Source organism: Olea europaea, unplaced genomic scaffold (assembly GCF_002742605.1).
Source record: "Olea europaea var. sylvestris unplaced genomic scaffold, O_europaea_v1 scaffold1630, whole genome shotgun sequence".
NCBI lineage: Eukaryota > Viridiplantae > Streptophyta > Magnoliopsida > Lamiales > Oleaceae > Olea > Olea europaea.
Genome location: NW_019233943.1, coordinates 75,267 through 101,217, shown reverse-complemented (window position 1 = coordinate 101,217; position 25,951 = coordinate 75,267). Strand labels below are relative to the sequence as shown.

The 25,951-nt window shown below is 34.3% G+C and overlaps 2 protein-coding genes across 5 annotated transcripts; both read right to left on the bottom strand.

Moving 5' to 3' along the window:
- Nucleotides 1-2,943: 2,943 nt before the first annotated feature.
- On the bottom strand, nt 2,944-12,492 carry LOC111377242 (3beta-hydroxysteroid-dehydrogenase/decarboxylase-like). 3 transcript variants are annotated; one of them, XM_023000302.1, is made up of 13 exons: nt 12,343-12,492; nt 11,590-11,869; nt 10,600-10,689; nt 10,358-10,491; nt 9,779-9,949; nt 9,268-9,393; nt 8,519-8,598; nt 7,663-7,861; nt 7,030-7,135; nt 5,876-6,050; nt 5,158-5,314; nt 3,678-3,744; nt 2,944-3,488 (listed from the first exon to the last, which is right to left on the bottom strand). In XM_023000302.1, exons 2-13 carry the CDS (start codon nt 11,819-11,821, stop codon nt 3,343-3,345), a joined length of 1,683 nt encoding a protein of 560 aa, XP_022856070.1. In that variant the 5' UTR covers nt 11,822-11,869; nt 12,343-12,492; the 3' UTR covers nt 2,944-3,342. The 3 variants fall into 3 exon arrangements, with proteins under 3 accessions (XP_022856070.1, XP_022856071.1, XP_022856072.1); XM_023000303.1 differs by having other exon boundaries at nt 11,590-11,862; nt 12,343-12,477; XM_023000304.1 differs by lacking the exons at nt 2,944-3,488; nt 3,678-3,744; nt 5,158-5,314 and having other exon boundaries at nt 5,963-6,050; nt 6,951-7,135.
- Nucleotides 12,493-14,384: 1,892 nt separating this feature from the next.
- LOC111377243 (3beta-hydroxysteroid-dehydrogenase/decarboxylase-like) lies at nt 14,385-23,247 on the bottom strand. 2 transcript variants are annotated; one of them, XM_023000305.1, is made up of 11 exons: nt 23,098-23,247; nt 22,345-22,624; nt 21,355-21,444; nt 21,113-21,246; nt 20,534-20,704; nt 20,023-20,148; nt 19,274-19,353; nt 18,413-18,611; nt 17,780-17,885; nt 16,625-16,799; nt 14,385-14,498 (listed from the first exon to the last, which is right to left on the bottom strand). In XM_023000305.1, exons 2-11 carry the CDS (start codon nt 22,574-22,576, stop codon nt 14,432-14,434), a joined length of 1,380 nt encoding a protein of 459 aa, XP_022856073.1. In that variant the 5' UTR covers nt 22,577-22,624; nt 23,098-23,247; the 3' UTR covers nt 14,385-14,431. The 2 variants fall into 2 exon arrangements, with proteins under 2 accessions (XP_022856073.1, XP_022856074.1); XM_023000306.1 differs by lacking the exon at nt 14,385-14,498 and having other exon boundaries at nt 16,672-16,799; nt 17,701-17,885.
- Nucleotides 23,248-25,951: the final 2,704 nt, after the last annotated feature.

Sequence of the window (25,951 nt, the reverse complement as noted above, 5' to 3'; positions counted from 1 at the left end):
CTCCTCCTGCTGGTCATGGTTCCATGGTCTATTTCGCCGGAAAGTCAATAGGTTGGCTGAAAATCAAGTTTTTCAGATTCGGTTAGAAAGTGGCAATGGCGATTCCTTGCTGGTTTTTGATCGATTTTGGACTAATATCACTCCTCCTAGCTCTGATACCAGTTTGTTGGGGATCCTGGGAGTTCAATCAACCAAAACATCAACCAATAGACAAGATTCAAGGCAAAACAATGAAAAAGGGGATGGAAAAATACAACCTGTGTTCGGCCGGAAGTCTGGACAGATTTTCTCCTTCCTTGCAGCAGCTTTCTTCCCTTCTAATGGCTGTTTTTCAGGCTCAGGAACAGCCTTCCATGACTTGCTAATTACCTTCCAAGAGAGAGGGGAAAAACCAATGAAGAACCACCACCCTTTGCTAAAAACGAGAGCTCACTTTCAGCTGGGAGGAAAAATCGAGAGCTCTTCTACTTAAAATGGTAGAGGGTAAGTCTACATAAGAAGGAAAGACCATGCCTCTGCCAAAAACGTGGGAAGACCTTATTGTGTCAACATCAATACCATCAAATTACAAGTTGATAGTGTTAGGTGAACCATATCCTCACAGAAACTCAATATTTGCTAAACCGAATGTCATACCTGGATAAATCCTCTTTCTCGACCCAAATGGAAGATATTCAAATTGATTTCCCAGTAAATCAACCGAATTTTTCTCAACTCGCTGGTTTAAAACTATCAGGATTCTCCCAATAGTTGGGATCTCTTCCTATAGACCAGATGTTGACTATAACATTGGCATTGATGGGTATCTGATACCCGCCAATCTCACATTCCTCCCTGCATGTTCTCGGGATAATAGAAACGGGAGGGTGTAAATGTAAGGTTTCTTTGACAACCAACTTAAGGTATTTCAGCATGTGCATGTCAGCCTCATTTATTGTTTTCCTTCCATTGTACGCTTGCCTTATTTCATTCTTTGCTTTTAACATTACACGCGGGTTTTTAATTAATTCAGCCATGGCCCAATCAAGTGTTGATGATGAAGATTCTGTTCCAGCTGAAAACATGTCCTGCAAAAATATGATATTTAGCATTCAGAACAAAATTGTGGTAAGGTGTTGATATTTTATGGTCCCAGATCAAAATTGAACAAATCGGATAAAAGAACACGAGATTTTTCACCGTAGGCCTAGATGTTCATCCAAAAATAGGCTAATCACCATGTTGAGCATCCACCTAAGTGGTTATCGCTCTTCTAATCTACTAGAATCCAGCAAAATATGTCAATATACAAGTATTAGAGACTCAAGAATCACACGACTCCAAGCCCTCAGCCTCAAACTCTCACTTTAACTCTCTTTTACAAATTACACAAAGTAAGCAAGGGTTACTGTTTACCAAAGAACAAGAAGACCACAACGATGCCGTAATATCACCAAAAATATTCAGACCTCACAATATTACAGACGAAATCCAAGAGTTTTCAGAGAGAAAATTACAAAGATGAAGGGAGTGTAAACCTTAGAATAATCTCGAAGCATCACAAATGAATGAGAGATTGGGAATATAAAAAGTCACAATGCATCCAATGATTCGGCGGCAACAAGTGTCATCATCTCAGCCATCTACTAAAGACGCGTTTTAAGTAAATGTGAGAATATGCATTAAAGGGCCAAACCGGGTCACATTCCTCCATCATGGGCCAAGCATATAAGTAATTGGACTACACCATTGGGCCATTCACTTAGATGTTAAACACATATATAACATAAGGGAAATGGAAGAATGCATAATATTGTTTTAAGTCTTACAAAAATGACAGCAATGATATTGTCATTGGTTTTTGGAAAGTCAAGTTCGCTACTTTCCTTTAATCTAAAAAGAACTTCAACCAAATCTTCACTGCCCAACTCTCCATTTGCTTTATTTGTTGCTGTCAAATTCTTTCTATGCTCATCATTAATGGCGTCGAGAATCACGTCAACCTTACACTGCATTTTCAACAGCCTGAACTTATTCCAAATTGATTAAATCGAACACTTCGACTGAAGGAAATAAATCAGCTAAATCAAAGCGTCCTGCCAAAGCCATGTCTTTCTTTATCAACCTTATTGAAGTCTCCCTATCCCTACATACTTTACCAAATGCAGTTCTGCATGTTATAGAACTTGTACACAAGAAAATTTTCAGAGTTAGATCAAATCGTGATTCACAAGTTGATCGGATGGACTCGGCTAGACAAGAAGCTTCATCCTCCCTGATTAAGGCAAATGATCAAACATTGTTTGGGCTTAACTTTCCACTATACAATTTTTCATCATTTGCTTCCAGTAATCACCTTATGGGATATACACAATATCAGTATAACTATACCGCATTATCTCTGTAGCCACACTTTTTTGCCTATTAGCACATGCAGGATCATGACTTTTTAGAACCTCTTTCGCCATTAAAGGCAAAGATAAAACAACTGCAGAGACTTCACCAAATTTGAGGTACATTTAGGGCTCATAAATTTGAGCTAAATTTCTCGAAGAATGATGGTGTGGAAGTGAAGTACCCACTATATGATGTAAATGACCAATTAAAGGCCACTTTCTTGGACCGGAAGGCAATTTTTTTTAGCTGATTCGGATTTTTCAATTTCTTTCACTCCTTGATTATCAATTACAGGAAGGAAAACGCAAACAGACAGGAAATGAAATTGAAAGTGTTATAGTTAATCTTGATCATTAAACTTTGACATAGATAAAAATCAGATTTTAATCCACTCAAAACATGTTGATTAAATTCATCTAATTTGGTAATGTACTTTCCATGAATATTTATTTTCAAAATAGTGTTACCAATATTATGATGTTGAACGAAATTAGTGTATACGCGATAATTCCCTAAAACCATGAAGGTCGGATTGTGGCACACAGAACTAAAAGACACAGTAAAAGATTAAGCCGATAAAAAGGGACGAATTATTTTATTTAAGAGGGAGTCGTCAAGACGTCCATAATATCATGACAAGTCGACATTAACAATCAAAAGAGAAAAGAGCACAGAATTTTATCGAAGACCTTCACAATAACTTGAAATATCAAGTGAGAACTAACAAATCAATGTCAACTCTCGGAAACGCTACAAAAATAAAGGCAGGCATTGATCACAATACACAGCGTTCATCTTGGTAGAGATATGCACACGAGGTAGAAAATGTAGCGATCATCCAGCACATTTCTTTCATTTCTAGAAGAAAACGCGAAGCATACAATGCCTACAGTAGGAAGAATCTGAAAGCGACAAAGGAGCCCCAACAAGTGATGAATAGGAACAGCTCCCATGTTAATTTAACAATTACTGCAGTTTTTTTGAATCGGAAGTTTTTCCAGAATTACAAGACTTCGATTTGCAGCCAAGTGAGATAATCTTAAGGATCAATTTATCTATCTCTTCTTCCTTTTTCTCATACACAACGAAAGCGAGAAAGGCAATGGAAACTCCTGCATAGTCCAAAGACAATAACCAAATGGCAACTGGTGAGACAGAGTTTATTTGGCACCCTCACTAAACATATGTATACATGCACAGACCCAAAAATATACACTCACAGAACCATAAAATCAAAATGTCAATTGCATACAATTGGATAAACTGGATGACATGTTCACACACAAACAGAGAATGCATACCCATAACGAACATATTGCGAAAAGAAACAGCTCCAAGTATACTGAGAGCCAATAGAGAGAGAACCACCTGTTCCACAACCAGATTCAGAATGAGTAAAAGATTGGTTGATGAAATCCCAATTACAGTAAATGCAAATGTAGATGTGTTTCATAGAAAAAAGGTGAGCAAGGTGGCCACAAGTTATTATTTTTTCTCCTTGTGGGAACCTGAGAGTCATCAATTTACTTTAATCCTACTCCTATTATCATTTTCCTTTAGCTCAACTTACAGGCAGTTCAAGGATTTATAATATTAACATCAATGAACAATGCATGTATCCATGTTGATGGTGCATAGCATATACCCCACTCATTCTACTTCGAAGCATACAAGTCTCCTAACATGTTCTCCCAAGAAATCTGCCATGTCCATTCGATCTAAAGCTACCTCTTGTAGAAAAGCCACCATGGGGTCATGTTACTTTTGGTTTAGTCATCACTCTCCTAACATGATCTACTGGGATTACATTGCTCCAATGATTGATAGCGTCTTTCCATTTACAGAAGACACACCTTAACCATCTAAGTTAATGTTTTCTAAATTTATCCACAATTAATGCCAACTCCACTTTTGCAGTACAACATAATATCATAGTTTATCTAATCTATAATTATCACACGTCCACCTTAATCTTCTCATTATGATATATTCATCCTATGAGCTTTTATTATTTAATTGCTCAATAATCAATATCATAAAAAAGAACGAGTCCAATATTCATCCTATATAACTTCCATTTAAAGGAGGACCTTGGTATCTTCGTTCTTCCAACCACATAATATCTGCATGACAATTGTGTATCCAGTCCAATCCACTGTATTCTTGTGCAGTATGTCCTCATCAAATCCTCCTTCATTAAAGGGTTAGGTACTCCAATCACATAAGATTCCCATGACACTTCATTTGGTCCAATCCACTCTATTCTTGTGCATTATGTCCTCGTCACATTCCACGCATTTCATCTTAGTTCCACTTAATCTCGAACTATTAATACCAAAGTGTTACTCCAAACTAAGACAGAACAAAGAAATGTAAAGCATTTTATTTCTCAGGTTAAGCATAGAAGAAACATGGATTGTGAAAACGAAAGACGTTAAACAAACTCAACGGTTGACCTCGACCAAGTGAAGAAATCTAACCTACATTTTGAGTGATATATTAAAGAAGACGTCACATTCAACAACTTGGTATGAATGAGTCATTTTCCTAGTACCATACCCTCAACCACCGGATTGCAGCCCATTATGCACAACATTCTCTATCCAATTTTTACCCATCCAGAATGATACATAAGCTCATTGCATACATGTGGATATCTTGATTTAAAGCTTTTAAAAGAACTTCCTTAACATCTTTTTAACCAATAAATGAAGGAAAAAATGCAGCTACAGTGAAGTTTCCATGAAGTGTGCAAAGCAATTAAAACGCAAATGATATTACCTTCAGAAAAAGTATCCAGTCACTTCCTTTGCAAAGAGATTTTAAACAAACCATTGCAGAGTTCCACCCTGACGCTACTGACATGGCAACTTGGTGAGACTTATCTTCTGAAATGTGAAATTTTGACTCCTGAATTTTTTCAATTTTATATCCCAATCTGCACAAACACAGGCATCATGAGCAATCCCAATAATTCCTATTATGTAGATGTCCTATTAAAGTGATATTGTTAATATTCTCTTTCGGACAAGCAACTTGCAACCTAAATATAAATAAAAATATTATATTGTAGATAAAGGGCTTGTTTGAGCCACATTATTTTCAAAAAAATACATTCTTCAACAGTGATTTGATATCATTTCAATCGTACATTCTTCAATAAAATAATATTACACGCAAATCAAAAAAAAATTCTTATTTTTTAACCACATATTTCCCATTAATTTGACAAGAATAATGCATTTTTTCCCTAGAATGTGGCTCAAACAAGGGCTAAGTAAAAAATCACATGGATTTGCATTCTACTTAAGTACTCTTTAGACTCTTTTACTCATCAAACTCATATCGGTCACCGAACAGGCGAGCCACGGAATTTATCCTATGTTTAACACCATATCTGAGATGTATACGTTTTTATGGTTATCTAATTCCAGGATAAACCATAAAAAAGCTCAAAATAATTGCTTAAACAGAAAAAAGAGAGAGTTGGCATTTATACATTTTCTCTGGTAACTTGGCATGGATGAAAAGGAAAATTGAGGCTGCCAGCAGAAGCTTGGAAACTGCAGTTATAATGGTATATCCAGTTGCAATAAAATTGAAGAAAAATGCAGCCAAGATCAACAGTACTGTTAGTGTTTGCTTTTTATTCCTCCAAAGAAGCATGTCAGCAACTGCAAGTGTCATAATATAGTGATAATTTTGAGAAACACATTCAAGAATCCAACAATATAGTCGTAATGACATGTTGCTTAGACTGAATATTTTAATTTATGTAAGAAAAATTCAAATATCAGGAGTCTGGCCAAGGCGGAGCACCTCAAAATAAAGCTACCAAAACATAACCCAAAAATAACATCACGGACTACTAATCATATAATATAGTTCGTCAACCTATACCAGCAGAAAATGAACAATAAGAAAAACTGCAAGCTATTTGCATGATAACAAAGAAACATTAAAAACTTGTAACCTGTCATATTTCCATTTCATCTCAACCACCAAGCTCCTTCCCAGCTAATGATTAGTAGAGCTTTCAAACCATTCCAATACATGCTTCCACCTTCCGCAGAATTCCTTTTCTAGTGCATTTTCTTTTCACTCACTCCGTCACATCCAAACAGACCACATCATTCTAGCTTATTATTCTTTTTACATAAATTCTTAACATTTCAGAACTCTTCAAGTCCTTCGTCCTTAATTTATTAGCACCACACCCATAGGCTTATATCCTAGATCAAGATCAACATTTATATCTAAGTCTATCAACACTTCCTTGGTAACTTCAACGCAACCAACGAATTAGCCAAATAAATTCCATACAACGTATTAACATTGGAATTTTTGGATCACAAGGGGGAAGAATTCCCAGGTGCAGTTGAGGTCAAAAACCATTCTACATGATCGACTTTTAGCTTCATTTTCCACGACGTGTCTTGGAACTGAAATTGAATCATATGGTTTTCAGAAGTCGAAGTCACTATTAGATTCTGACATATAAATGCATATCAGTGGTAACAACACACTTAGCGATTGACTAATGACAATACTGAAGTGAAATAACGACGCCATACCAACTGAATACTAAAATATGCAGAACATTTTGCATCCAGTGAAGAAAGAATAAGAGCTTCATTGAGAATAAATTGATACCCTTCCCATTTCCAAGAAGTATGGCAGCTTTCGATGGCCCATCGTTTGCGGTTGGTACATCAGCCCTTAAGTGTGGGTATGATTCAATAGTCCTCCTAAGGCCCTCCTGCAAACAATTAATATTCATTGAAGAAAGATCATTTCAAATAATGACTCATAGAAGCACCAACAGATTTTCTGCCACCAAAGTTTTTAATACGTCTTTAAAAATTCAATCAAACGTCAGAGAAAATATTGAGTGGACGCTCATGCTAGTGTTTGTCAGTACTGGAGGAGGTTTAAGATTTCCTTCTATTAAATATGTGTGCAGGAAGCAATCAAGTAAAGTGGTATAAAGCTACACTTATTTACATATGTTCGACGAAATTAGATGTTTTGGCTGCATAAATGATCAATTTATCCAATTAGGTTCAGAAGCGTGACAATCGCATAGCATAAAACTATTTATACTCTGTTTAGGAAGAATTTATAAATGGTTTAATTTATAAATAGACAAAAATGAATGGTAGTTGGAAATGAAGTTTGACCATTTATAAATGATTTAACAAATTTGCAAAATGAAGGCTTACTAAACCAATAAGTAGGTGTCAGGCAAGAGAAACACAATTGATTCATTGAGGTCATTAGAAGGACCTTGAGTGATACAATTGGTGTGTAGCCAAGACGATCATTTGCTTTAGAACAATCAAACGTCCGGCTGCAAGACAGAAGTCTAATTCTTGAAGGCGTGAACTGCGGAACCTTCATCCCATAAGGAGCTAAAAGCTTATAAATTAACTCCACGATATGTGCAATTGGCATCATAACAGCAGCAGGAATCTTTATTTTTGGTCTGCATACTATATAAAATCAGAAATATAGATAGCATATGTTGGTAATTATAAATTTCTACATGGAAATAAACCCTCTAAGAAACAAAAGACAACAGAGTTACAGAACTGAGTTAAGGGAACAAACAGATACGCACATGAGAGAGAGATAATAAGATTTTAGGTTTTCTTCCTTAATATAGCATCCATATCCAAATGATGCTGGCGCATGGGACACCAGAGCTCATATACTAGTTCTGGAGTAACAAAGTGAAACCATCGCACAATCAAGAACCAAGAATAGAATGAAGAGAAGAAATAGTGGCACTGGGAAACATGAATTCTATTAACAAATCAATGTGTGAGACTTGCCCAGTACCTCAATAATCAGCTTTTATACCAAGTCAAAGCATCTTTCCTAACAAGTAACAGTAACACCCATTTGCAATGAGCTGACAAGCTGCTTAAAACTACTAGTTTAGAATTGACCAGTGTTACTTCAATTAGCAGCAAGATCAGATAAAATACTTCTCTATCCATTGAAACGCTGAAACTAAAAGTGGAACACTTGGTGCCTACTGACAAACCAGCAAAAGAGGGGTGCTAACCCAAGGGAAGTAAGCAGGCTTCGTACTCAAATAACAAGGGATTGAATTTCTCTTAAGAAAGAATAAGAGTACCTTTCATAACCAAGGCCTTCAAGAATAAGAGACATGAACTCCCAAAATTTGATTGGTTCCGCATTGGTAATAAAGTATGCCTGCAAAGGAAATTCAATTTAAAATTTGTCTATTGAGGCACACAGTTACAATCATGTGAATTAAATAATATTTCAAGAAATTATATATTAAAAATCCCTCGTATGCTCTATATAAGTATTTGTGATACTAAGCCCTTATTTGGTCCCCGTTATTTTGAAAATATATTATTCTCTCTCTTAATTTCAACCACACATTCTTTTATAAAATAATATTACATGCAAATCCAAAACTTTTCCTTATTTTTTGACCATGCATTCTCCATTAAAATACTATTCCAAAATGCATTTTGGGTAAAAAAAAAGGGGGCTCAAACAGGCTCTAATGTTGGTGCACTATTCTAAAAATTTGGGAATCTTATGAATTTTTCGGAATTTCTGTCTTTTAAAAGTATTCTATTTAGACATTCCTAGATACACTTCAAGAACATGAGTAACACACTCCCATTAATTGGCTGAAAACTTGACATACATCCAAAATAACAACCGATTATCAACAGTATAACAAGATGCAAGGAAAAGAGAAACATAAATGGCAGATCGATAAGTTCTTCCCACACTGCAACTCACCATTTTTACATGAACATTGGACGAGAAATGTATACATTTATATAAGGCTCTGATCAACCGAAATGGTATAAATCAACTTTATTTGAAAGAAACAAATGTTACCTGACCAGCAGCTCTTTCTCTTACAGTCCCTTCTGATGCCAGGGCTCGTTCAGCACATATATGAGCATGTGCCACATTCTCCACGTATGTAAAATCATACATGTTATTTCCATCTCCAACAATAAACTAGACAATTCACAGTAACCCATCAGAGAAAATGACTGTCTGGATATGCAAGTAAAGAAAACATTTTGTAGCACTACAAAAATAAGTACAAAATAACAATGGCATAAAAGGCAAAATTGACAAGTGACACTTGGTAAGGAGAAGTAGAGTTATTGCCAGGAATGAGCATCACCAAATATAAATTTCATGCAAAGGACCTCAGAGAACTGAAATCTGAAAAGCAAAACAGAGGGGTCTCATGCATTCTCTTTAAGCTAATCAAAACTTCATTAATTTCATTGCTGTCAGACAAAGAACTCCACTCAAAGAAAAATCAATGTGTGAAAAAGTAAGAATACAAGAAGCAAAACAATAGTAAAAATACAAGAACAAGCAAAAGAATAACCTTGGATTTCCCAGCCCTTGCTGCAGCAACTAAAGATGGAACAAGTAGCTTATCACCAGGACCAAAAATGCTGCTAGGTCGAATACAGCATGTTAGGAGTCCTTTCAAACCATTTGATTTGATAACTAGGGTCTCTCCTTCCGCTTTTGTAGCAGAATAGGAATCATTGGACTGAAAAATTAACCAAAAATAATAATTAATTTGACATAGGTGCATCAATGAATAGACGCTGGCTCAAAATCAGATTAAGCTGCACACGCATGATGCAGAACTAAGTTAGACCAGGAGATGAGCATCCAAGTATTTGTTTTGTACATCACCAAGTGATATGATATGGTGAAATCATGTGGAGCCACTACGTCCCATCCAATCCAAATAAAAACAGAAGGAAAAAGAGGAATAGAGATAGCTAAATGAAAATAATGTCTTCCGTTATTTGAAATCCGGCGTCAACTAATGATGAAGGCTGAGAGAGAAAGGCAAACATAATAATCCGAGTACTTTTAACAATCCCTCTTGATCATTAATATAAAGATAATGCTGATATTGTTGCGACATTAAGTCAACACAGTTCAATACCTTAGCGGGATAAGGCAACGATTCATCCCCATTAAATATTCCGTGAACACCATCAAAGACCACGCTTGGAGAACTAGTATACACAAGTCTTTTTACTTTTAGCTCAATACAGGCGTCAAGAATATTCTTGGTCCCTGTTGCAGTATAATAAAGATAAATAAATGCAGAGTTGATAGGCTAGAGACTTTCAGAAGCATAGAGAGTATATTTCTTTATTTAGCGCTCTAAAATCCCAAAAGTACCTTGTACATTGACAGAGTGATGGAGCTGATGATTATTAATGGATGAATCAGGAGCAGCCATATGGAAAACAACTTCCACTCCTTCGCAAGCTGCACAAACACATGGATATCCCAGAAATGATCAAACATTATATCAAACATCTAACTGAAACATTAAACTTGCCAACTTCCACTGCTGAGAGAAATCAATAGCCTAGTCATAAAACCAATTAACACAATCATCCCCTGGCATTTAGAAATTAGTTTACCCAGTGTTTGCTTCAAATTTCAATAATTATTTTTATGATCAAACTTGCAGACAACTCTATTCAATAAATACAGTTTCCTGGAAATAGTTTCTATTAGAAATCTGTGAATTAATTCACGCGATCCAATGCAAATAAGCCCTGTTATACTTTACAAATTTGAAATAAGGAATCATTGCTACGAAATCTGAATCCCATCAAATTTGTCTAATACCCTATCCTAATTCCAAAGTATTATAATTTCAAAAATTTGGAAGACTACTGTTAGGTTAAAGGTAGCATAGTGACTGACTGCTATTTACAACTTCGGAAGCAATATTTAGAAATAAATAATCGCTTATGTAAACATTAAATTCATAGATGCAGGGTGACACTTTGTGAAACGGGGTGGATGTAGGAAGGGCGGAGATTGTTTTTAAGTCACCTTTTCAGAAAAATATTTAAAATTTTTATTGCAAACTCCCAAATATACCTCCAAGCTATACGACTGGCTCAAGGCTCTTGCCTGAAACCTTGATCCAAGCTCCAGTTAACAGTCACTTAACACAGTTAAGAACAAGAGGCAACTGGTCCCACATGACAGTTTCAATATACACCTAATGCATGAGACGGATGATTCCATCTTAACAAAGACTAGAAATAATCATAGTATCCATCAAACATGTAAAACATAAAGGGAAAAAAAAAAGTCAAAGAAACAAACAATTCAGATATTAAACACAGGTGGGCAATAATAAAAAAAGACCTTTAAGTACTTGGGATTTGTTACGAAGATCTGTGGAGACGTATTGAGCGCGGCCAGACCTCAGGGCCTCACCGAGAACACCCTTCTCCTCTTCGGGATCAAGTATGATGTTGGGACCCAAATCAGCTATACGGACCTTAAACATCTCATATTTGATTAGCATTACCACCAAATGCCGTGCTGCAAAGCCTCTCCCACCCGTCACCATGCACCACCTCTCTTCACCAGCCATTTGGAAATAATTTCCCAACAAATATTACCAATACTATGGTCCTGCGAACTGATAAATAAGCAATGTTGTGCATAAATATTTCTAAAATGACATTAAATAGCTAGTTTTGCATGCATGTATGTCGAAAAAAATGTGGATACTTAATTAAAATTTTAATATACAATTAGAGATTGGTTAGTTTCTTTAGAATATGAAATTAATAGCTCTTGAATAAGAAAATATGGATACTGAATGAAAATTGATTTTAAGACAGAACAACCTAAAATAGGTAATTGAATTGATATATAATTACAAATTGACAGGATTCTTTAGAAAATGACATTGAACAGCTAGTTTTGCGTGCGGAAATCTTGAAAATGGAAAATGTGGGTACTGAATAAAAATTGAAATTAAGTTACAGCAGCACAAAATATTTGATTAAATTGATGTATAATTAGGGATTGATCATTTCTTAACAATGCTCTTGCGTATAAATAAATGGAGATGTAGAGTGTACTGTGTAATGAGCGGAAGTACAATACCTGGATCTAGGAGTGAGCGAGAAAAATGTTAGATGGAATACACTGAAAGTGTCGAGATTCTACAAAGCAAGAGTTAGGTGGAACCAGCGATCGGCCAAACACCGTCTACATTTTAGGGAAGGAAAAATTACGGAGTTTGTCCCCAACTTATCGCCAAAGTAGAAAGAGGGATTTGGAAAAAATAAAAATCAAATTCTGTCTTGTTCATCAATTTACATATACGAAAAAAGTTTTAAATCATCTTTATATAGATAATGCACATCTATTGACATCAACTATGGTTGTTCGATCACTTAATGTGAAAAAATAATCAATTTCGCCTACTTGAAAATGGAGAAAAGATTTTTGGTCCTGAAATACCATACCTTAGTGTAATTGGAGCATTAACTTATCTTGTAAATTGTACTCAAACCAATATAGTTTTTTCTGTAAATTTTCTTACAAGATATAACTCTACACCAACTCAAAAACATTGGAATGGTGTTAAACATATTTTTCATTACCTGAAGGATACTATTGATTTGAGATTATTTTATTCTCAAAAGTCAGGATCTGTTTTAGTGAGATATGTAGATGCATGTTATCTATCCGATCTATATAAAACTAAATCACAATCAGGATATATATTTACATGTGGAGGAACAACTATATCATGCATGGAAATCTGTGAAACAATCCTTGACAGCAACATTCTCAAATTATTCTGAAATTATTGTAATTCATAAAGCAGGCCGAGAATGTATATAATTGAGAAACATGACCCATCACATTCAAGTATCATGCAGGTTAATTTCAACAAAAGATAATCCAATAATTTTGTATGGAGACAATACAGTTTGTATTGCACAACTTAAATGAGACTATATCAAAGGTCGCAGGACTAAGCATATTTCTCTAAAAAAAGTTCATACGCATAATCTTCAAAAGAATAGCAACATCGATGACCAACAAATTTGTTCAGGTGACAATGTGATCGATTTATTCACAAAAACACTGTCGACATCTGCATTTAAGAAATTGGCTCACAAGATTGGAATGTGTCGACTAAAAAAAAATTCAGTAATTAATATCAAGGGGAGTAACTGTATTTTTCCTTCGTTTATATCTTATTCCACTTAATTTTCCTAGCAAAATTTTAATGAGATAGCATTTATTTTTAATATTTCAAAATAATTGTACTCTTTTTCTTTAGTTTGATTTTTCCCTAGTTTGATTTTTCCCTATTGAATTTTTATCAAACAGGCTTTTAATGGGGAAATATTTTGTAATGTGTCATTTAAGGGGGGAGTGTTATAAAATATAAGTTTATGATAGTTTATTAGCGTATGACAATAATACCCTTGTAACCCTAGAAAATATTACGTTGTATCCCTAATTCTGTCCTATAAATATAAGATTTTGGTTCTTAATAAAATACGTACAAGTATATTGACTTCTCTCTATTCTTTTATCTTTTTTTCTCTTTTCATAATAGTGAATAAATACTTTCCCCAGCACGCCAATAGAATTTTTGAATGAAAAACTTTATCAGGAAAATATTAGATGATAAAAATGTGATGAAATATAGGAAGTGATATCAATGATGAACATTCAATACAATTACATCGTTTTTAAAATTGGTAGGCACAGCATATAATTATCCTTGGAGGGAAAGAGTTAATATTGTTTTGACAATTTTGACCCTCAAAATAGAATGAAGTTTGGTTTGCTAGTTGAGTTCTTTTAAAAATTCATTTTTTAAAGACTCATTTCAACCATAAATTTTTTCAATAAAATAATTTTACATGTAGATTTAAAATTTTTCTCTATGTTTTAACCATACATTCTAAAAAGAAAAATAAATTATTTTTCACAAAATTTATTTCAAAATAAATGATTGCGTTATAGAGCGAGGCACGGACGAAACGCTACGCTTTGACAGTGAGCAAAACGTTGAGAAATACAGAGTTTATTTGGCACCCTCACTAAACATATGTATACATGCACAGACCCAAAAATATACACTCACAGAACCATAAAATCAAAATGTCAATTGCATACAATTGGATAAACTGGATGACACGTTCACACACACACAGAGAATGCATACCTATAATGAACATATTGCAAAAAGAAGCAGCTCCAAGTATACTGAGAGCCAATAGAGAGAGAACCACCTGTTCCACAACCAGATTCAGAATGAGTAAAAGATTGGTTGATGAAATCCCAATTACAGTAAATGCAAATGTAGATGTGTTTCATAGAAAAAAGGTGAGCAAGGTGGCCACAAGTTATTATTTTTTCTCCTTGTGGGAACCTGAGAGTCATCAATTTACTTTAATCCTACTCCTATTATCATTTTCCTTTAGCTCAACTTACAGGCAGTTCAAGGATTTATAATATTAACATCAATGAACAATGCATGTATCCATGTTGATGGTGCATAGCATATACCCCACTCATTCTACTTCGAAGCATACAAGTCTCCTAACATGTTCTCCCAAGAAATCTGCCATGTCCATTCGATCTAAAGCTACCTCTTGTAGAAAAGCCACCATGGGGTCATGTTACTTTTGGTTTAGTCATCACTCTCCTAACATGATCTACTGGGATTACATTGCTCCAATGATTGATAGCGTCTTTCCATTTACAGAAGACACACCTTAACCATCTATGTTAATGTTCTCTAAATTTATCCACAATGCCAACTCCCCTTTTGCAGTGAAACATAATATCATAGTTTATCTAACCTATAATTATCACATATCCACCTTAATCTTCTCATTATGATATATTCATCCTATGAGCTTTTATTATTTAATTGCTCAATAATCAATATCATAAAAAAGAACGAGTCCAATATTCATCCTATATAACTTCCATTTAAAGGAGGACCTTGGTATCTTCGTTCTTCCAACCACATAATATCTGCATGACAATTGTGTATCCAGTCCAATCCACTGTATTCTTGTGCAGTATGTCCTCATCAAATCCTCCTTCATTAAAGGGTTAGGTACTCCAATCACATAAGATTCCCATGACACTTCATTTGGTCCAATCCACTCTATTCTTGTGCATTATGTCCTCGTCACATTCCACGCATTTCATCTTAGTTCCACTTAATCTCGAACTATTAATACCAAAGTGTTACTCCAAACTAAGACAGAACAAAGAAATGTAAAGCATTTTATTTCTCAGGTTAAGCATAGAAGAAACATGGATTGTGAAAACGAAAGACGTTAAACAAACTCAACGGTTGACCTCGACCAAGTGAAGAAATCTAACCTACATTTTGAGTGATATATTAAAGAAGACGTCACATTCAACAACTTGGTATGAATGAGTCATTTTCCTAGTACCATACCCTCAACCACCGGATTGCAGCCCATTATGCACAACATTCTCTATCCAATTTTTACCCATCCAGAATGATACATAAGCTCATTGCATACATGTGGATATCTTGATTTAAAGCTTTTAAAAGAACTTCCTTAACATCTTTTTAACCAATAAATGAAGGAAAAAATGCAGCTACAGTGAAGTTTCCATGAAGTGTGCAAAGCAATTAAAACGCAAATGATATTACCTTCAGAAAAAGTATCCAGTCACTTCCTTTGCAAAGAGATTTTAAACAAACCATTGCAGAGTTCCACCCTGACGCTACTGACATGGCAACTTGGTGAGACTTATCTTCTGAAATGTGAAATTTTGACTCCTGAATTTTTTCAATTTTATATCCCAATCTGCACAAACACAGGCATCATGAGCAATCCCAATAATTCCTATTATGTAGATGTCCTATTAAAGTGATATTGTTAATATTCTCTTTCGGACAAGCAACTTGCAACCTAAATATAAATAAAAATATTATATTGTAGATAAAGGGCTTGTTTGAGCCACATTATTTTCAAAAAAATACATTCTTCAACAGTGATTTGATATCATTTCAATCGTACATTCTTCAATAAAATAATATTACACGCAAATCAAAAAAAAATTCTTATTTTTTAACCACATATTTCCCATTAATTTGACAAGAATAATGCATTTTTTCCCTAGAATGTGGCTCAAACAAGGGCTAAGTAAAAAATCACATGGATTTGCATTCTACTTAAGTACTCTTTAGACTCTTTTACTCATCAAACTCATCAGTCACCAAACAGACGAGCCATGGAATTTATCCCTTTGTTTAACACCATATCTGAGATGTATACATTTTTATGGTTATCTAATTCCATGATAAACCATAAAAAAGCTCAAAATAATTGCTTAAACAGAAAAAAGAGAGAGTTGGCATTTATACATTTTCTCTGGTAACTTGGCATGGATGAAAAGGAAAATTGATGCTGCCAGCAGAAGCTTGGAAAGTGCAGTTATAATGGTATATCCAGTTACAATAAAAATGAAGAGAAATGCAGCCAAGATCAACAGTACTGTTAGTGTTTGCTTTTTATTCCTCCAAAGAAGCATGTCAGCAACTGCAAGTGTCATAATATAGTGATAATTTTGAGAAACACATTCAAGAATCCAACAATATAGTCGTAACGACATGTTGCTTAAACTGAATATTTTAATTTATGTAAGAAAAATTCAAATATCAGAAGTCTGGTCAAGGGGAAGCAAGCTCAAAATAAAGCTACCAAAACATAACCCAAAAATAACATCACGGACTACTAATCATATAATATAGTTCGTCAACCTATACCAGCAGAAAATGAACAATAAGAAAAACTGCAAGCTATTTGCATGATAACAAAGAAACATTAAAAACTTGTAACCTGTCATATTTCCATTTCATCTCAACCACCAAGCTCCTTCCCAGCTAATGATTAGTAGAGCTTTCAAACCATTCCAATACATGCTTCCACCTTCCGCAGAATTCCTTTTCTAGTGCATTTTCTTTTCACTCACTCCGTCACATCCAAACAGACCACATCATTCTAGCTTATTATTCTTTTTACATAAATTCTTAACATTTCAGAACTCTTCAAGTCCTTCGTCCTTAATTTATTAGCACCACACCCATAGGCTTATATCCTAGATCAAGATCAACATTTATATCTAAGTCTATCAACACTTCCTTGGTAACTTCAACGCAACCAACGAATTAGCCAAATAAATTCCATACAACGTATTAACATTGGAATTTTTGGATCACAAGGGGGAAGAATTCCCAGGTGCAGTTGAGGTCAAAAACCATTCTACATGATCGACTTTTAGCTTCATTTTCCACGACGTGTCTTGGAACTGAAATTGAATCATATGGTTTTCAGAAGTCGAAGTCACTATTAGATTCTGACATATAAATGCATATCAGTGGTAACAACACACTTAGCGATTGACTAATGACAATACTGAAGTGAAATAACGACGCCATACCAACTGAATACTAAAATATGCAGAACATTTTGCATCCAGTGAAGAAAGAATAAGAGCTTCATTGAGAATAAATTGATACCCTTCCCATTTCCAAGAAGTATGGCAGCTTTCGATGGCCCATCGTTTGCGGTTGGTACATCAGCCCTTAAGTGTGGGTATGATTCAATAGTCCTCCTAAGGCCCTCCTGCAAACAATTAATATTCATTGAAGAAAGATCATTTCAAATAATGACTCATAGAAGCACCAACAGATTTTCTGCCACCAAAGTTTTTAATACGTCTTTAAAAATTCAATCAAACGTCAGAGAAAATATTGAGTGGACGCTCATGCTAGTGTTTGTCAGTACTGGAGGAGGTTTAAGATTTCCTTCTATTAAATATGTGTGCAGGAAGCAATCAAGTAAAGCGGTATAAAGCTACACTTATTTACATATGTTCGACGAAATTAGATGTTTTGGCTGCATAAATGATCAATTTATCCAATTAGGTTCAGAAGCGTGACAATCGCATAGCATAAAACTATTTATACTCTGTTTAGGAAGAATTTATAAATGGTTTAATTTATAAATAGACAAAAATGAATGGTAGTTGGAAATGAAGTTTGACCATTTATAAATGATTTAACAAATTTGCAAAATGAAGGCTTACTAAACCAATAAGTAGGTGTCAGGCAAGAGAAACACAATTGATTCATTGAGGTCATTAGAAGGACCTTGAGTGATACAATTGGTGTGTAGCCAAGACGATCATTTGCTTTAGAACAATCAAACGTCCGGCTGCAAGACAGAAGTCTAATTCTTGAAGGCGTGAACTGCGGAACCTTCATCCCATAAGGAGCTAAAAGCTTATAAATTAACTCCACGATATGTGCAATTGGCATCATAACAGCAGCAGGAATCTTTATTTTTGGTCTGCATACTATATAAAATCAGAAATATAGATAGCATATGTTGGTAATTATAAATTTCTACATGGAAATAAACCCTCTAAGAAACAAAAGACAACAGAGTTACAGATCCTAACTGAGTTAAGGGAACAAACAGATACGCACATGAGAGAGAGATAATAAGATTTTAGGTTTTCTTCCTTAATATAGCATCCATATCCAAATGATGCTGGCGCATGGGACACCAGAGCTCATATACTAGTTCTGGAGTAACAAAGTGAAACCATCGCACAATCAAGAACCAAGAATAGAATGAAGAGAAGAAATAGTGGCACTGGGAAACATGAATTCTATTAACAAATCAATGTGTGAGACTTGCCCAGTACCTCAATAATCAGCTTTTATACCAAGTCAAAGCATCTTTCCTAACAAGCAACAGTAACACCCATTTGCAATGAGCTGACAAGCTGCTTAAAACTACTAGTTTAGAATTGACCAGTGTTACTTCAATTAGCAGCAAGATCAGATAAAATACTTCTCTATCCATTGAAACGCTGAAACTAAAAGTGGAACACTTGGTGCCTACTGACAAACCAGCAAAAGAGGGGTGCTAACCCAAGGGAAGTAAGCAGGCTTCGTACTCAAATAACAAGGGATTGAATTTCTCTTAAGAAAGAATAAGAGTACCTTTCATAACCAAGGCCTTCAAGAATAAGAGACATGAACTCCCAAAATTTGATTGGTTCCGCATTGGTAATAAAGTATGCCTGCAAAGGAAATTCAATTTAAAATTTGTCTATTGAGGCACACAGTTACAATCATGTGAATTAAATAATATTTCAAGAAATTATATATTAAAAATCCCTCGTATGCTCTATATAAGTATTTGTGATACTAAGCCCTTATTTGGTCCCCGTTATTTTGAAAATATATTATTCTCTCTCTTAATTTCAACCACACATTCTTTTATAAAATAATATTACATGCAAATCCAAAACTTTTCCTTATTTTTTGACCATGCATTCTCCATTAAAATACTATTCCAAAATGCATTTTGGGTAAAAAAAAAGGGGGCTCAAACAGGCTCTAATGTTGGTGCACTATTCTAAAAATTTGGGAATCTTATGAATTTTTCGGAATTTCTGTCTTTTAAAAGTATTCTATTTAGACATTCCTAGATACACTTCAAGAACATGAGTAACACACTCCCATTAATTGGCTGAAAACTTGACATACATCCAAAATAACAACCGATTATCAACAGTATAACAAGATGCAAGGAAAAGAGAAACATAAATGGCAGATCGATAAGTTCTTCCCACACTGCAACTCACCATTTTTACATGAACATTGGACGAGAAATGTATACATTTATATAAGGCTCTGATCAACCGAAATGGTATAAATCAACTTTATTTGAAAGAAACAAATGTTACCTGACCAGCAGCTCTTTCTCTTACAGTCCCTTCTGATGCCAGGGCTCGTTCAGCACATATATGAGCATGTGCCACATTCTCCACGTATGTAAAATCATACATGTTATTTCCATCTCCAACAATAAACTAGACAATTCACAGTAACCCATCAGAGAAAATGACTGTCTGGATATGCAAGTAAAGAAAACATTTTGTAGCACTACAAAAATAAGTACAAAATAACAATGGCATAAAAGGCAAAATTGACAAGTGACACTTGGTAAGGAGAAGTAGAGTTATTGCCAGGAATGAGCATCACCAAATATAAATTTCATGCAAAGGACCTCAGAGAACTGAAATCTGAAAAGCAAAACAGAGGGGTCTCATGCATTCTCTTTAAGCTAATCAAAACTTCATTAATTTCATTGCTGTCAGACAAAGAACTCCACTCAAAGAAAAATCAATGTGTGAAAAAGTAAGAATACAAGAAGCAAAACAATAGTAAAAATACAAGAACAAGCAAAAGAATAACCTTGGATTTCCCAGCCCTTGCTGCAGCAACTAAAGATGGAACAAGTAGCTTATCACCAGGACCAAAAATGCTGCTAGGTCGAATACAGCATGTTAGGAGTCCTTTCAAACCATTTGATTCGATAACTAGGGTCTCTCCTTCCGCTTTTGTAGCAGAATAGGAATCATTGGACTGAAAAATTAACCAAAAATAATAATTAATTTGACATAGGTGCATCAATGAATAGACGCTGGCTCAAAATCAGATTAAGCTGCACACGCATGATGCAGAACTAAGTTAGACCAGGAGATGAGCATCCAAGTATTTGTTTTGTACATCACCAAGTGATATGATATGGTGAAATCATGTGGAGCCACTACGTCCCATCCAATCCAAATAAAAACAGAAGGAAAAAGAGGAATAGAGATAGCTAAATGAAAATAATGTCTTCCGTTATTTGAAATCCGGCGTCAACTAATGATGAAGGCTGAGAGAGAAAGGCAAACATAATAATCCGAGTACTTTTAACAATCCCTCTTGATCACTGATATAAAGATAATGCTGATATTGTTGCGACATTAAGTCAACACAGTTCAATACCTTAGCGGGATAAGGCAACGATTCATCCCCATTAAATATTCCGTGAACACCATCAAAGACCACGCTTGGAGAACTAGTATACACAAGTCTTTTTACTTTTAGCTCAATACAGGCGTCAAGAATATTCTTGGTCCCTGTTGCAGTATAATAAAGATAAATAAATGCAGAGTTGATAGGCTAGAGACTTTCAGAAGCATAGAGAGTATATTTCTTTATTTAGCGCTCTAAAATCCCAAAAGTACCTTGTACATTGACAGAGTGATGGAGCTGATGATTATTAATGGATGAATCAGGAGCAGCCATATGGAAAACAACTTCCACTCCTTCGCAAGCTGCACAAACACATGGATATCCCAGAAATGATCAAACATTATATCAAACATCTAACTGAAACATTAAACTTGCCAACTTCCACTGCTGAGAGAAATCAATAGCCTAGTCATAAAACCAATTAACACAATCATCCCCTGGCATTTAGAAATTAGTTTACCCAGTGTTTGCTTCAAATTTCAATAATTATTTTTATGATCAAACTTGCAGACAACTCTATTCAATAAATACAGTTTCCTGGAAATAGTTTCTATTAGAAATCTGTGAATTAATTCACGCGATCCAATGCAAATAAGCCCTGTTATACTTTACAAATTTGAAATAAGGAATCATTGCTACGAAATCTGAATCCCATCAAATTTGTCTAATACCCTATCCTAATTCCAAAGTATTATAATTTCAAAAATTTGGAAGACTACTGTTAGGTTAAAGGTAGCATAGTGACTGACTGCTATTTACAACTTCGGAAGCAATATTTAGAAATAAATAATCGCTTATGTAAACATTAAATTCATAGATGCAGGGTGACACTTTGTGAAACGGGGTGGATGTAGGAAGGGCGGAGATTGTTTTTAAGTCACCTTTTCAGAAAAATATTTAAAATTTTTATTGCAAACTCCCAAATATACCTCCAAGCTATACGACTGGCTCAAGGCTCTTGCCTGAAACCTTGATCCAAGCTCCAGTTAACAGTCACTTAACACAGTTAAGAACAAGAGGCAACTGGTCCCACATGACAGTTTCAATATACACCTAATGCATGAGACGGATGATTCCATCTTAACAAAGACTAGAAATAATCATAGTATCCATCAAACATGTAAAACATAAAGGGAAAAAAAAAAGTCAAAGAAACAAACAATTCAGATATTAAACACAGGTGGGCAATAATAAAAAAAGACCTTTAAGTACTTGGGATTTGTTACGAAGATCTGTGGAGACGTATTGAGCGCGGCCAGACCTCAGGGCCTCACCGAGAACACCCTTCTCCTCTTCGGGATCAAGTATGATGTTGGGACCCAAATCAGCTATACGGACCTTAAACATCTCATATTTGATTAGCATTACCACCAAATGCCGTGCTGCAAAGCCTCTCCCACCCGTCACCATGCACCACCTCTCTTCACCAGCCATTTGGAAATAATTTCCCAACAAATATTACCAATACTATGGTCCTGCGAACTGATAAATAAGCAATGTTGTGCATAAATATTTCTAAAATGACATTAAATAGCTAGTTTTGCATGCATGTATGTCGAAAAAAATGTGGATACTTAATTAAAATTTTAATATACAATTAGAGATTGGTTAGTTTCTTTAGAATATGAAATTAATAGCTCTTGAATAAGAAAATATGGATACTGAATGAAAATTGATTTTAAGACAGAACAACCTAAAATAGGTAATTGAATTGATATATAATTACAAATTGACAGGATTCTTTAGAAAATGACATTGAACAGCTAGTTTTGCGTGCGGAAATCTTGAAAATGGAAAATGTGGGTACTGAATAAAAATTGAAATTAAGGTACAGCAGCACAAAATATTTGATTAAATTGATGTATAATTAGGGATTGATCATTTCTTAACAATGCTCTTGCGTATAAATAAATGGAGATGTAGAGTGTACTGTGTAATGAGCGGAAGTACAATACCTGGATCTAGGAGTGAGCGAGAAAAATGTTAGATGGAATACACTGAAAGTGTCGAGATTCTACAAAGCAAGAGTTAGGTGGAACCAGCGATCGGCCAAACACCGTCTACATTTTAGGGAAGGAAAAATTACGGAGTTTGTCCCCAACTTATCGCCAAAGTAGAAAGAGGGATTTGGAAAAAATAAAAATCAAATTCTGTCTTGTTCATCAATTTACATATACGAAAAAAGTTTTAAATCATCTTTATATAGATAATGCACATCCATTGACATCAACTATGGTTGTTCGATCACTTAATGTGAAAAAATGATCAATTTCGCCTACTTGAAAATGGAGAAAAGATTTTTGGTCCTGAAATACCATACCTTAGTGTAATTGGAGCATTAACTTATCTTGTAAATTGTACTCAAACCAATATAGTTTTTTCTGTAAATTTTCTTGCAAGATATAGCTCTACACCAACTCAAAAACATTGGAATGGTGTTAAACGTATTTTTCATTACCTGGAGGATACTATTGATTTGAGATTATTTTATTCTCAAAAATCAGGATCTGCTTTAGTGAGATATGTAGATGCATGTTATCTATCCGATCTATATAAAACTAAATCACAATCAGGATATATATTTACATGTGGAGGAACAACTATATCATGCATGGAAATCTGTGAAACAATTCTTGACAGCAACATTCTCAAATTATTCTGAAATTATTGTAATTCATAAAGCAGGCCGAGAATGTATATAATTGAGAAACATGACCCATCACATTCAAGTATCATGCAGGTTAATTTCAACAAAAGATAATCCAACAATTTTGTATGGAGACAATACAGTTTGTATTGCACAACTTAAATGAAACTATATCAAAGGTCGCAGGACTAAGCATATTTCTCTAAAAAAAGTTCATACGCATAATCTTCAAAAGAATAGCAACATCGATGACCAACAAATTTGTTCAAGTGACAATGTGATCGATTTATTCACAAAAACACTGTCGACATCTACATTTAAGAAATTGGCTCACAAGATTGGAATGTGTCGACTAAAAAAAAATTCAGTAATTAATATCAAGGGGAGTAACTGTATTTTTCCTTCGTTTATATCTTATTCCACTTAATTTTCCTAGCAAAATTTTAATGAGATAGCATTTATTTTTAATATTTCAAAATAATTGTACTCTTTTTCTTTAGTTTGATTTTTCCCTAGTTTGATTTTTCCCTATTGAATTTTTATCAAACAGGCTTTTAATGGGGAAATATTTTGTAATGTGTCATTTAAGGGGGGAGTGTTATAAAATATAAGTTTATGATAGTTTATTAGCGTATGACAATAATACCCTTGTAACCCTAGAAAATATTACGTTGTATCCCTAATTCTGTCCTATAAATATAAGATTTTGGTTCTTAATAAAATACGTACAAGTATATTGACTTCTCTCTATTCTTTTATCTTTTTTTCTCTTTTCATAATAGTGAATAAATACTTTCCCCAGCACGCCAATAGAATTTTTGAATGAAAAACTTTATCAGGAAAATATTAGATGATAAAAATGTGATGAAATATAGGAAGTGATATCAATGATGAACATTCAATACAATTACATCGTTTTTAAAATTGGTAGGCACAGCATATAATTATCCTTGGAGGGAAAGAGTTAATATTGTTTTGACAATTTTGACCCTCAAAATAGAATGAAGTTTGGTTTGCTAGTTGAGTTCTTTTAAAAATTCATTTTTTAAAGACTCATTTCAACCATAAATTTTTTCAATAAAATAATTTTACATGTAGATTTAAAATTTTTCTCTATGTTTTAACCATACATTCTAAAAAGAAAAATAAATTATTTTTCACAAAATTTATTTCAAAATAAATGATTGCGTTATAGAGCGAGGCACGGACGAAACGCTACGCTTTGACAGTGAGCAAAACGTTGAGAAATATGAGAATTTTGTACTATGTAAGACAAATAATGAAAATGTTAGTGGGAAATAGATCATACATGTAAAACTTGATATCACAATGAGTTTTATTAGTCTCGAGATTTTTGAGGTTTTCGAGTGCACATTTGAAAACTTCATTTCATTGGCAGAAAAAAGGAAGAATTAACATGTTGTAGATAAGAAATAATCAAAATTTTGGTAGGCTTCGAAGTTCTATATACACTTGAGACACACAATCTACGGGCTAAGCTAGTAGGGTAATTTTCAAAATTAAATATACAAGTGTGTATATATTATATCCACATGTTAGGTTTTAAGGGACGATGAAATGTTAGTTTCATCTCGGAATAGCCCACGTCCCATCAACTAGCGAATATTCAAGTCAACTAGTTTGATAATTTTTGCAACATTCACATGTATCGCACATCTATAAGTTTATGTCTTCTAAATCAAAATTTGATTTTTAAGTTACCAAACAGAAGGATCATGCTAAATTTCATCAATTATAGCATTTTCAAGTGATTCTTAGAGTGCGTTTGATTTGTTGTTTTCCAGCCGTTTTCTATTTTTAGTTTTCGAAAATGCTCAAAACGTATTTCCTCACTTATTTCAGAAAATGTATTTCCAAAAACAAGGAAAAATTTATAATTGAAAATTCAAAATGATTTTTTTCCGTTTTGAGTGTTTTCAATTAAAAAAACTCAAAATGCTGAAAACATTCAAAACACGCCCTTTTTTTTTTTGACCTAGGGGATGCTCGACAGTACTTTTAAAATAGTATATTCACCAAGTTTCAAATATATATTATCTGGTATATATTAACATATAAATAGATTTTAAGTGAATAAATTTGGAGACTAAAGCAATATTGCCTTTCCCTTGGAAAATTCTACTTTCAAGACTTTGCGCCCC